Source organism: Panthera pardus, unplaced genomic scaffold (genome assembly GCF_024362965.1).
Source record: "Panthera pardus isolate Hobbes unplaced genomic scaffold, ASM2436296v1 HiC_scaffold_18, whole genome shotgun sequence".
Lineage (NCBI taxonomy): Eukaryota > Metazoa > Chordata > Mammalia > Carnivora > Felidae > Panthera > Panthera pardus.
The window spans coordinates 18109261-18123143 of record NW_026526743.1 but is presented as its reverse complement, the minus strand read 5'-3'; the positions used below and the strand labels follow the sequence as shown (position 1 = coordinate 18123143).

At 41.8% G+C, this 13883-nt stretch overlaps 1 protein-coding gene across 1 annotated transcript; it reads left to right on the top strand.

The window, feature by feature from the left end:
• The first annotated feature begins 5315 nt into the window (after positions 1-5315).
• PMIS2 (PMIS2 transmembrane protein) lies at positions 5316-6320 on the top strand. Its single transcript, XM_053906433.1, has 2 exons — positions 5316-5679; positions 5855-6320. Exons 1-2 carry the CDS (start codon positions 5437-5439, stop codon positions 5981-5983), a joined length of 372 nt encoding a protein of 123 aa, XP_053762408.1. The 5' UTR covers positions 5316-5436; the 3' UTR covers positions 5984-6320.
• The last annotated feature ends 7563 nt before the right edge of the window (positions 6321-13883 follow it).

The window sequence follows — 13883 nt, the reverse complement described above, 5'->3', positions numbered from 1 at the left end:
ATTTTTTCAGTTTAATCCCAGTACAGAAAATACCAATAGATACAACTCATATAAGCAAAAGCTTCAGGTGAATTCTCAAAAAATTTAAGAGTGAAAGGGGTCCTGAGACCAAAATATTTGAGAACTGATATTTTAGAGTCATCATCAGTCCTTAGGTCATGCTCCCCTGCCAGTCAGTAACAGGCACCCTGTGTGCCCTCACCTGCCAGCAGTGCCACACACTGGACATCTGCGGAACTGCAGGGCATCCACTACTTGTGGTCCTACCTACTCATTAGGATGTACCTTATCTTCAGAGGTCTGAGCATCAGTCATGCAGCTCCCCCTTCTCTAAGTCCTGTAACACCACCTCTTCCCTATTGTATTCCAGGTCTAGAAGTAGGAGTGGAGTTACCTTAGCCTTTACCTTTTGCTCTTACAGGATTCCAATCCCTGTTTTAAATCCCCTTTGTTGGGAATACCTATGGTGTCTATTTTTCTGACTGAACTCTGATTGATATGCCTGCTATACTGAATATCCTCTCTTTAGATGGCTCTGAGAGGGCCCTGTAGCCCTATAAGAAGCTTCCCTTCTTAAGCTAGTTTTGGGGGGTGTTTTTTCCTTGCAATGAAACCATCTGTGATTAAGGCATAGGGTCCATGTTTTACCTGCATCCAGACACATTCCATCCCTCCTTCCCAATGTGAAGAGGGTGAGGGATGGTTCCCATATGCTCTGAATCACATTATTCTCCTCCTCCTCCTCCTTCCTCTTTTCCTCCTCCTTCACCAAAACCACCACCATCATGACCATCATCATCACCATGTTATATAATACTCACTATGTGCCAGGCACAGTTCTAAGCATTTTACATACATTAGCTTACTTAATCCTCTAAATGAGGATTAATCCAACTAAATGAGGGAGAAACCATTATCATCCCTATTTTATTTTGTTTTTATTTATTTTTTATTTTTGAGAGAGAGAGAGCCCATGCACGCATGTGCCCACAAGCCAGGGAGGGGCAGAGAGAGGGAGAGAGAGAATCCGAAGCAGGCTCTGCACTGTCAGTGCAGAACCCGATGCAGGGCTTGAACCCATGAACCACAAGATCATGACCTGAGCCAAAGTCAAGAGTCAGAGGCTTAACCGACTGAGCCACCCGAGCACCCCAGGAGAGAGAGAATCTTAAGCAGGCTCCATGCCCAGCACAGAGCCTGATGCAGGGCTCAATCCCATAACTCTGGGATCATGACCTGAGCCAAAATCGAGTCAGAGGCTCAACAAAGCCATCCAGGTGCTGCATTATTAACCCTATTTTAAAGGTAAGAAAACATGCACAAAGAGATTAAGTGACTTGCGCATGGCAACACATCAAGTTAGTGGCATGCCAGGAATTCAAGCCTAGGTAGCCTGGTTCCAAGGCCCAGGCATATTGATTCAGTTCACATTTATTGGGCACTTACTTTATGTCAGTTCCTGTTCTAGATATTAAGGCTATAGGGAGAACAAACAAATGTCCTCAGCTTTACTAAACCATCTCTCCCACATCTCCATCCCCTCTCTCACTGGCACATTGTCTATCTCATCTTTCCCACCAAAACCAAAACAAACAAAACCCCAAAACCCACTCCCCTAAACCCCTGAATCCCCTTCAAACTATGAATCTGGGTTTGATTGTTGGTTCATTCATAATTACAGAGACAAAAGGAGAGGCAGAACATGGGGCCATGCTACTATCTTTTCAGAATTTCCATCCAATGGAATATTCCCAAGTCCCTCCCATCTTAAAAAAAAAAAAAAAATCACTCTCACTCCTCTGCTCCTGACTTTGCTACTCTGCTACTGACTTTCTTGGCCCTTCATCAACAAGCTTCTTTAAAAAAATGTCTATATCATTTCCACTTCCACACCTCACAATCAATCCATGGCTCTCTGAAACTGGGCATTGGCCCTGTTGTGCCCCAGAAACTGGAACCCACATTCTTCTCAGGCTTTCCTTTCTCCTTCACCTCCAGAGTTTTGGAAAGTGATATCTACACTCTGTCTACACTCCCCTCTTCTTTTTTTAAATGTTTATTTATTTTTGAGAGAGAGAGAGAGAGAGAGAGAGAGAGAGCTGGGGAAGGGTGGAAAGAGAGGGAGATACAGAATCTGAAGCAGGCTTCAGGTTCTGAGCTGTCAGCACAGAGCCCGACACGGGGCTCAAACTCACAAACCATGAGATCATGACCTGAGCCGAAGTCCAACACTTAACTGACTGAGCCACCCAGGCTCCCCTATACTCCCCTCTTCTTGTAAACCATTTGGGTCCCTACAATATGGCACCTGTTCCCTCTTGCCCATTGATCCTCTGAAATTGCCTTCACCAAAGGTATTAACACCTCTCTGCCCTTAAATCCAGAGGATACACCTCGTATCTTGACATGCTTGTCCATGCCCTCCTTTCTGAGACCTTTCCTGGCCCTTTCCCAATTCTGGCCCAGATGCCTCCCTTCCTCTTGCACTCCCCAGAGCCATGGGGCACTCTGGAAAGCTGGCACCAAGGGTACTGGAGGAGGCTTCCTGGGGACCAATACCTTTCCAGACTTGCCCCTGAAGATGAAGCCAATCAGAAAGCAGGTCCTCTAGGCATACTTAGGTGAGTAGTCAGCATGTTGTTTGATGAACCAGTCAGGAGTTTAAAGTAAAGATAGAGTTAGAGTTTGACTATCTCAATCATGGAAAGGCAAGTGATACCTTCAGACTTGTAGCTGACTACAACTCAGAAGGAGGTAGCTTGTCCCTTCCTACTAAGGACTCTGACAAAATCCTTCACTTTCTGGAAACAGAAACCCAACTTCCCAAACCAAGAAAGCTACTATGCACAGGAAGGACAAAAAAAAAAAAAAAAAAAAAGTAAAAGAGAGAATGAAAGAAGAAAACAACAGGAAACAAGAGATACACAGTAAAGAGGGATACTCATCAAATCTGCCCACTGTCTTTAGTCATCATAACCTTCTCTTTAGAAATCCCAGCTGTTGTCTACACTGTGAAGACTGGGCACTGTCACCACTGCCCAAGACCTGACCTCCTGAGTATACCAGGAGCATCTATTTCTCCACTCCCCATTCCTGCAACTATTTCTTCCCAGAACTGACCACTGGAGGTGGGAGATGTCCTGGCTCTGCTATCTTCATGGAAATCCTCAATAGTTCTCTCAATTCATTCTATAAAGCCACACATTCCTTCTACCATCATGCCCCAATAGATTGAGAAAGCACCTTGGAAGTAAACTGTTACACAGCAAGGACAAATTCATGTCAAATGCTTTTCTTGAGTATTTATGCCATTATATGTACATAAATGCAGTTTCTATGTTCAGTCTCTTGTTGGTTAGGTGACTCTCCAGCCAAGGCACCCACCAGCTAAAGATCACTGCAGTTGAAGGACTCACCTGACAAGGGATACATGGGCTCAGGAATTCAGAACCCAGACAAGTTACCATACCAAAGCCACCTCAGACAAAATATTCACTAGGTAAGAGAAACCCACCACCAACCCAAGGTTCTCACCATCCAAGGGACCTCCTGGAAACCAATATACATTTTTCATCCCACCCACATTGAATTCTTTCCCCCCTCACCTCATATTTTTTTTTATCTGGAATATCCACCTTGCCCTTTAAAATGCTCCGAGATAATTCATTCTGTCAAGCAGAAGACTAGTTACCAATACAAGGAGAGGGTAGCAAAGATCATTACAATGCCAACCACCAGAAATAGAAGTCCAAACACTTCTTCCCACTGCATCTTGGTATCAGAGTTGCCAAGGAAAATACAACACAGTAAAGTACTGGATGGGGCACTTTTACTCACATAAAGAAGAGAAAGAGCAAGATCAGCTCCAATAGTGGGTGTCTGGGCAGCAGGTGCAATTAGCCTTTATGAACTCCTCTTGTGCCACAGTGGAAGGACCCTGATCCCCGCCTTCATGGAGTCTGAAATACTAAAACCTGGGGTTGTGCCTGAGAACACAGGTACTTAAGCAGAACAAAGGAATACACAATGAGCCTGAAACAAGGAAAAATATTCCCACACAAGGTGATAAGCCTTGCATACACTGTGTGGGCTCTTTATCTCTTGGTCAGAAAGTGTTTCAGGCCCAAGACCCATTCTTATGTGGCAAGGGGATATTGGAAGACTGTGTACATGAGATCGCTTTTCCTAACACATTTCACGAAGACTTTCCTGGCCCCTGGGTTGTGTGTGTTGCTGCTGTTCTTGGTGCTTCTAGGTCTTTGCCTGTGCTTAAACACAGCTGTGTCATTGACAAACCACAAACTTAGTTACTAAGTCACAGTTCTGTAGATCAGAATGGCTAGATTCTCTAGAATGCTCAGGATCTCACAAGGCTAAAATCAAGGTGTTGACCAGTCTGTGTTCTCATCTGGAGCTAGGATCATCTCCCAATCAAATATGGTCATAACAGGATTCAGATCCTTACTATTATAGAACTGAGGTCCCATTTCCTTGCTAGCTATCAGTTGGGAGCCACTTCAGATAGGGGCTGCCTGCATTCCTTGCTATGTAGTCTCCTCCACTTTCAAGCTAGCAATGGAGAATCTCCCTTGACTGCACTCCATCCCATGCCTTGAATCATTTTTGCCAGTAAGATGTTGTCCCTTTTAAGAAGTCACTGGATTAGTGTCCCATGGAGGACATTTTCCCTCTCTTAAAGTTAACTGATTGGGGAATTTAACTACAGATACAAAATCCCTCCACAGCAGCACATAGATTAGTACTTGAATGAACAACTGGGAAAAAGTGTGTGTACACCAGGGAGCAGGAATCTTGGGGCCATCTTAGAACTCTACCTACCACAATGGTGATTTCCCATTTCCATCATTTCATCCACACTTATTAAATGACATTCTACTTTTAAGACCTTCCCCCTTTTCACCTTCTTTCTCTTTCAGTCAGTATAGACTAAAGAATTCTTTTCTAATTCAATATTTTATAATCTGTTATTGACATTATTCCTTTTCCTTCCCTTCTGTTTGTAATCTCCTAGTTTTCTTACAAGGCTTGTCTACTTCCTCTCTTCCATCTAGAGAGGTAACTCTGGTACTGCCCTCCTGTAGCAGACTGGGGTCTGCAACAAGGAGGAGCCAGGATCCCATCTTACAGTTTCCAACAAATCCCTATCAGGACGGGTGGAGCCAATGTCCTGATAGAGGATGGAACCCAGCTCCAAGCTCCGAGTCCAGGAGAAGCAGAGAATTGTGGGACCACGCCCCCTTATGCAGACAGCCAATCAGGACTTGAGGCACTGGTTTCTCCATTGTGAAGAAGTGGCCTTTAACGTTTGGAGTCTTGGGATGCTGGAGTCTTGGTTTTAAACTAGGGGAGGTATAGTGGGCTTGGCTCTCTGTTTTCAAGACACTCAGGATCTGTCTTTGTCTGGGTGGAAAGATCATGCCCCCAAAACACGCCCCACCTGCTGCAAAAGGCGCGGCTGCTGCAAAAGGCCCGCCTGCTGCAGGAGTCCCGCCGGCTGCAGGAGCCCCGCCGGCTGCAGGCGACCCTGAGAAGCCGCCAGAGGAAACACAGACACCTGAAGAACTGGCATTTTATGCCCCGAATTACTTATGTTTGACCATCCTGGCCGTAATTTTGTTCCCTCCCCTGGGATTAATAGCTATATTCTTCAGTTACAAGGTAAAACAACACCTATGTGATGGCCCATCCTGCCCTCTACCTGCCCCTTACACCTGTTTCTGCCCTGGGACCTGGATAGGGGCTTTCCCTCAGTGACCATTGGTCCCCAGCCCTTCCCCAAGGGTATCATAAGGCTAGACTCAGAAACCCATACCTAAAGCTCCCATCCCTACAGACTTCGCAGGCCAACAAGAACAGCGAATGGGACGATGCTTACCTCAACTCAGGCCGAACTGGCTGGCTGGATGTATTTGCCATACTCATTGGTTTAGGCATCATTTATGCCTATACCCTATTTATGTGAAGGCCAGGCCAAGTAGTCCATGAGTCCACCTCAAATAGGACTTACCCACCAAGGCCCTAACCAACCAAATCAGCCACCATGCAAGAAACCAACAGCCAAGACATCTTCTAGCCAGAAAACCTATTGGCCAAGGAACTCAACATCCAAGCAACCCACTAGCCCAGGGACATCATACTACTTCATCCTTTTCGCTGCTGGAGCCATCGTCATCCACCTTGAGGGTCCTCACTTTCATGCCCTAGATGTGCTTAGCTCCATGATACTTGGATGCTCTTTCAGAAAAAAAAAAAAAAAAATTATTTAAACCAATAAAAAATGAAGGGAATGTTCCAGCTTCTCATGTGTGTGCATGTGTTTATTTGTTTCTGAGTCAGTGTCTGTGTTTTGCTGGAGCTATGTGTTTCATATCCCTGCTTTTTCTAGGCAAACAGAACCCTCCTTCAACTTTTGAGATCCAAAAGTCAAATTGTTAAGGGAAGAATGGAAAGACTTCAAGAAATAAACAATAGATTTGGTGCAAGAGCTAATGAAGATCACCCCCCCCCCCAATCCTGAAAGGAATAGAGGAAGTAGAGAAACAGAGATTACATGCAAGTACAACCCTAAGGAGAGTTGCATCTCAGGAAGGGGTGAGGTGTCAAACACCCCAGATACTATTTGTATTACCTCTTCACAAATAAGTCCTATAGAGGCTCCAAGGTCGCAAAGAAAATATGCTGCATGGTAGGGAGGTCTAGGAAGAAATGACCTTAGACAGCCAAGTAGGGTAGCCCATGTCTCAACTTGGTGAGAAGGAGGTGGGGTCTACAGAAATGCAAAGTACCAGGGTGGGAATGACTAGCAGAGGGGAGCCAGGGATAACACAGGAGCCATCTTGAATGAAGGAAAACAGAGATCTAGGCTGACACAATGGATAACAAACATCGAGGGGTTCCTACTGGTACCCTAACTTCACGAACAACCCCAAATTCAGACCAGAAACACTAGACTTAGTAGAATTAAATTTCCACAATGAAGGAGAATGGGGATTACCAATAGAAAGGAGGTTAAGTAGCTGTGAAAAAGACTGCTAACTCTACCAAGGGTCATCTTTTCCTCCCAGGAGCACAACTCAGCCACATTTCCTAGGTTCCCCTGTGTGGCCATGAGACTGTCTTTGGCTCTATGGAATCACTTCTATCAGAAGTCATGTGTGCCACAAACAGTCCTGGCTTTGAAACATCTCCCATGGGCACTCTCCTCCATACTCTTCTTCCCCTAGCTGACTGGCCAAGTGACACCCATGGTGCTTTGAAGGCCACAAGTTATAGAGAGGAAGAACTCCCATCAGCCTTGGTCTCTGAACCACTGTAGGAACAGTCACTGTTTCCCCAACTGCCCCCCTGGTTGAGCAGAAAATACGTATTTTGCCATCACGTGTCTGGTCTATTTCATAACTCAATTCACCCTAACTAGTGAAGATGCTGGAAAATAGAGTTACATTTCTCAGACATCTGGGATTGCTACTTGAAATTCATGCCCAACAGACAGACTCATTTTGTTGGGCAGTTTATAGGAAATAATGAACGAAGGAAACAACAAAGGTCTTAGTCCATAGTTAACCTTAATCTTAACGGTCATGATGCTGTGTCTGTTTCCTACAAGATCCTGGGTATCTATGTGAATTACATGTGCTTATGGGACAGTGCTCCATGTTTTGGGTGTGTCTGGAGAGGGGATTATTCCTGGTTGTCTCCTATGTTAGTGGGCCTAGAAGGTCAGCCATCCCTGTCCCTCCCCAGAGAAGCCCAGAATGCTGGGCCTGTCACATTCAGCTGCAAAGCCATGTGGAATCAGAATGGCCCATGTCAGCATGAACAGCCAGGTTCAAAAAAGTCACACTGTTATACAAGACTTGGAAATCCAGCCAATCTTCTCCACTCCAGCTCTCTGACTCCCTCTAACCTGTATTCCACTCTCAGGCATTTATCTGGTATTTATCATTCATGTAAATATAAAACAAACAAAATTTGTAGTCTTGCATCTTGAAACATCATCATTTGAATTACTATAATGACACATGCAGACTTAACAATTTTATTCACTCTTCTCTCTCTCCACTATCTCCCACAGAATGAGATGACAATTTTTAACTCAATTTACAGGCTTTCCATTTCATTATGCTGTATAAGTAGACTCCATTACTGGACTACCATGGTGATTACGTACTCTTGCTGAACTCATATTTGAACTCAGGAGCCAACCAATCCATCTGCCTGTAATCCTTCAGATTTTTCTTCCTTTTCTTCTTCTTCTGCCTCCTCTTCCTCTACCTTCTTCTCTTCCACATCCTGCCCCTCCTGCCCCTCCTCATCTTCACTTTGTTTGTTCTACTTCCTCAGTTATCTATGTGCCCCTTCACTAATCATTCCCAAACTCTCCAGAAGAATTCTATCACTGCTTTCAACAGAATTTCCCCATGGTCCAGTAGGCCAGGTAATTTTTCAATTCTCTTTCTCCCTTGGATCATTAAACCTTGGATCATTTATTTACTTGGGATTTTTTAATTTACACAACATTCACAAAAATACACCCACAAGTAATACAAAGAGTATGGAAGAGCTCACTTCATGGCTGGATGTGGTATCATTTTCCTCTCTCAAAGGTAATTGCTGTCAATATTTTGTTGTAACTCTTTCTAGTTACCTTTCTATGCATTTCCATGTGCATTTGTGTCCACACACATTGCCATTACACTGTTTTTCTGTTTACCACTAGGTCTTGATGATCTTCAATACTCAATTAGTATTGAAGATCTTCAACACTTAATGCCCTGTATTCCACTTTTGAATTATCCCCCTCTGTCTTCTTATGGCCCAAAGGGTACATTCCCATGTTCTCAGACCTGCCTTTTCTCTCTCAATGGTAGCTCACGGATTCCAGCACCTGGCATGAACCTGTAGGCCCTTCTTCCTCCTGGGAGGATAAGGATATCCTGAGCAGGGTAAGAGGGAGAGTATCCATAGAATAAACAGCTGCAGGAGAGCAGATTCTGCTGTATACCAAGAACTAGTTTTGCAAATTTTATTTCTGACCACTGAAAACTTAACAAACTTTAGGACACTCACACTGTGACATTATTACCATGTCCTATGATTGTGATTCTTAACCTCTTACAGTCTTCAATTCTGATGACCCATTTATTGTATCACCCTTGTAATAATACTTAAACTGATGTCCTTATTTTCTGGAAGAAACATGTACTTTTGAATTTTCTTTGCTGTTTTTTGTTTTTTTGGTTTTTTTATTTTAGAGAGAGAGAGAGAGAGCATGCATACAAGCAGGGGAGACGGGCAGAAGGAGAGAGATAGAATCTTAAGCAGACTCCATGCTTAGCATGGAGACTGATGCAGGGCTCAATCTCATAACCCTGGGATCATGACCTGAGCCAAAATCAAGAGTCAGACACCCAACCAACTGAGCCACTTGAGTGCCCCTGAATTTTCTTCGTTAAGCCAGAAGGACATTACTAGCATGAAATCCATGGGTATGTGGATTAAAAAAAGAAAAATAATAATTCCCCAATAACCCATGATAGAGCTATATTTCTTATTCAAATGAAGAGTTTGAGAATCTGAGTCTCATTTAAATCAAGAGTACACTGGGTTTCTAATTTTAAAAATATTTTTATTCAAGTGCATAAGAGTGTACAAATCATATGTGCATACCAATGAACTTCCACACACTTTCACAAAATGCACACTTATGTAACCTGCTCCTTAAACAAGGCATAGACCAGAAGACTCTGGTGCCCTCTTCCAGTTACTTCCTACAAAAGATAACTCCCGGGGCGCCTGGGTGGCTCGGTCGGTTAAGCGTCCGACTTCGGCTCAGGTCATGATCTCATGGTCCGTGGGTTCGAGCCCCGCGTCGAGCTCTGTGCTGACAGCTCAGAGCCTGGAGCCTGCTTCAGATCCTGTGTCTCCCTCTCTCTGTGACCCTCCCCTGTTCATGCTCTGTCTCTCTCTGTCTCAAAAATAAATAAACGTTAAAAAAAATTTAAAAAAAAAAAAGATAACTCCCACCCTAACCTGCTCTCCCTTTTTAAAATAACTGCCTGGTAGACCATGTCAGGGAATGCCAAATTTACTAACGGGACTTCCTGTTGATGGATATTTAGATTATTCCTACCTTTTGGCTGCCACAAACCATAGTGCAAAGAACATCCCTGAGCATGCTTCTCTGTTCACATGAGCAGGTTTTTCTCTAGAACAGAGTCCAAGAAGTGGGATTGCAGGGTTCAAGCATAAGGGGCTTTGTACACTTTGATGGCTAATACCATGATGACTTCTGCAAAGGCTTCATCAAATCACACACCTAATCCCAGTGTTTGAAAAAAACATTCTTTGTCTTCTTGTCATCACATGATATCATCAGTCCTATGAAATTCTGCCAATTTGATGAGTGAGAAGTGATAGCTCCTTATTGCTTTAATTTACATTCCTCTGATGACTAGTGAATTTGAACACTGCTAAGGACTGAATTGTATCCCCCCAAAATTGATATATTTTTAATTATTTTTTTTTGTTTTAATTCCAGCATAGTTAACATACAGTGTTATAGTAGTTTCAGGTGTACAAAACAGTGAGTCAACAATTCTATACATTACTCAGTGCTCATCATGGTAAGCACACTCTTAATCCCCATCACCTACGCCACCCATCCCCCACCCACTTCCCCTCTAGTAACCATCATTTTGTTCTCTGTAGCTAAGAGTCTGTTTCTTGGTTTGTCTCTCTTTTTTTTGTCCTTTGCTCATTCATTTTGTTTCTTAAATTCCACATATGAGTGAAATCATATGGGATTTGTCTTTCTCTGGCTGACTTATTTCACTTAGCATATGCATATACATCTTTATACATACCATATATATATGTGTGTGTATATACATATATATATGTATGTATATATATATGTATATGTGTATACATATATATGTGTGTGTATATATATATATATATATATATATATATATATACCACATCTTCTGCATCCATTTATCTATTGATGGGCACTTGGGTTGGTTCCATAATTTAACTATTATAAACAATGCTGCAATAAACATAGGGGTGCATGTATCGCTCTGAATTAGTGTTTTTGTATTTTAGAGGTAAATACCCAGTAGTGCGATTACTGGATCATGGGGTAGTTCTACAAAACTGATATACTGAAACCTTAACTCCCTACATAACTGTGTTTGAAGATAGCTGACAATATTGTATTGAGAATATAAAAAGCCAAAAGCAACAAAGATTAGAAAGGACCAGAAAACACCACCAGAAACTCCAACTCTACAAGCAACATAATGGCAATAAATTCATATCTTTCAGTACTCACTCTAAACATCAATGGACTAAGTGCTCCAATCAAAAGACATAGAGTAACAGAATGGATAAGAAAACAAGATCCATCTATATGCTGTTTACAAGAGACCCACTTTAGACCTAAAGACACCTTCAGATTGAAAGTAAGGGGATGGAGAACCATCTATCATGCTAATGGTCAACAAAAGAAAGCTGGAGTAGCCATACTTATATCAGACAATCTAGACTTTCAAATAAAGACTGTATCAAGAGATGAAGAAGGGCATTATATCATAATTAAGGGGTCTATCCACCAAGAAGACCTAACAATTGTAAACATTTATGCGCCAAATGTGAAAGCACCCAAATATATAAATCAATTAATCACAAAATAAAGAAACTCATTGATAGGAATACCATAACAGTAAGGGACTTCAACACCCCACTTACAACAATGGACAGATCATCCAATCAGAAAATCAACAAGGAAACAATGGCTTTGAATGGCACACTGGACCAGATGGAATTAACAGATATATTCAGAATATTTCATCCTAAAGCAGCAGATTATACATTCTTCTCCAGTGCACGTGGAATGTTCTCCAGAATAGACCACATACTGGGACATAAATCACCCCTCAGCAAGTACAAAAAGATCGAGATCATACCATGAATATTTTCAGACCACAACACTATGAAACTCGAAATCAACCACAAGAAAAAATTTGGAAAGGTAACAAATAGTTGGAGACTAAAGAACATCCTACTAAAGAACGAATGGGCTAACCAAGAAGTTAAAGAGGAAATTGAAAAGTATATGGAAGCCAATGAAAATGATAACACCACAACCCAAAACCTCTGGGACACAGCAAAGGCGGTCATAAGAGGAAAGTATATAGCAATCCAGGCTTTCCTAAAGAAGGAAGAAAGGTCTCAGATACACAACCTAACCTTACACCTTAAAGAGCTGGAAAAAGAACAGCAAATAAAACCCAAAACCAGCAGAAGACAGGAAATAATAAAGATTAGAGCAGTAATTAATGCTATTGAAACCAAAAAAAAAACAGTAGAACAGATCAATGAAACCAGAAGCTGGTTCTTTGAAAGAATTAGGAAAACTGATAAACCACTAGCCAGTTTGATCAAAAAGAAAAAGGAAAAGACCCAAATAAATAAAATCAAGAATGAAAGAGGAGAGATCACAACCAACACAGTAGAAATAAAAACAATAAGATAATATTATGAGCAATTATATGCCTATAAAATGGGCAATCTGGAGGAAATAGACAAATTCCTAGAAACATATACACTACCAACACTGAAACAGGAAGAAGTAGAAAATTTGAACAGACCCATAACCAGTAAAGAAATCGAATTAGTAATAAAAAATCTCCCAAAAAACAAGAGTCTAGGGCCAGATCGTTTTCCAGGGAAATTCTACCAAACATTTAAGGAAGACTTAACACCTATTCTCTTGAAGCTGTTCCAAAAAATAGAAATGGAAGGAAAACTTCCAAACTCTTTCTATGAGGCCAGCATTACCTTGATTCCAAAACCAGACGGAGACCCCACTAAAAAGGAGAACTATAGACCAATTTCCCTGATGAACATGAATGCAAAAATCCTCAACAAGATATTAGCCAACCAGATCCAACAATACATTAAAAACATTATTCACCATGACCAAGTGGGATTTATACCTGGGATGCAGGGCTGGTTCAATATCTGCAAAAACAATTAACGTGGTTCATCACACCAATAAAAGAAAGGACAAGAATCATATGATCTTCTCTATAGATGCAGAGAAAGCATTTGACAAAATACAGCATCTTTTCTTGATAAAAACCCTCAAGAAAGTAGGGATAGAGGATCATACCTCGAGATCATAAAAGTCATATATGAATGACCCAATGCTAATATCATCCTCAATGGGGAAAAACTGAGAGCTTTCCCCCTAAGGTCAGAGACAAGACAGGGATGTCCACTCTCACCACTTTTACTCAACATAGTATTGGAGGTCTCAGCCTCTGCAACCAGACAACACAAAGAAATAAAAGGCATCCAAATCGGCCAAGAGGAGATAAAACTTTCACTCTTCGCAGATGACATGATACTCTACATGGAAAACCCAAAAGATTCCACCAAAAAACTGCCAGAACTGATTCATGAATTCAGCAAAGTTGTAGGATATAAAATCAATGCACAGAAATCAGTTGCATTCCTATTCACCAACAATGAAGCAACAGAAAGAGAAATCAAGGAATCAATCCCATTTATAATTGCACCAAAACCCATAAAATACCTAGGAATAAATCTAACCAAAGAAGTGAAAAATCTGTACATTGAAAACTATAGTAAGCTTATGAAAGAAGTTGAAGCAGACACAAAAAAATGGAAAAAGATTCCATGCTCCTGGATAGGAAGAACAAATACTGTTAAATGTCGATACTACCCAAAGCAATCTACATATTCAATGCAATCCCTATCAAAATAACACCAGCATTCTTCACAGAGCTAGAACAAATAATCCTAAAACTTGTATGGAACCAGAAAAGACC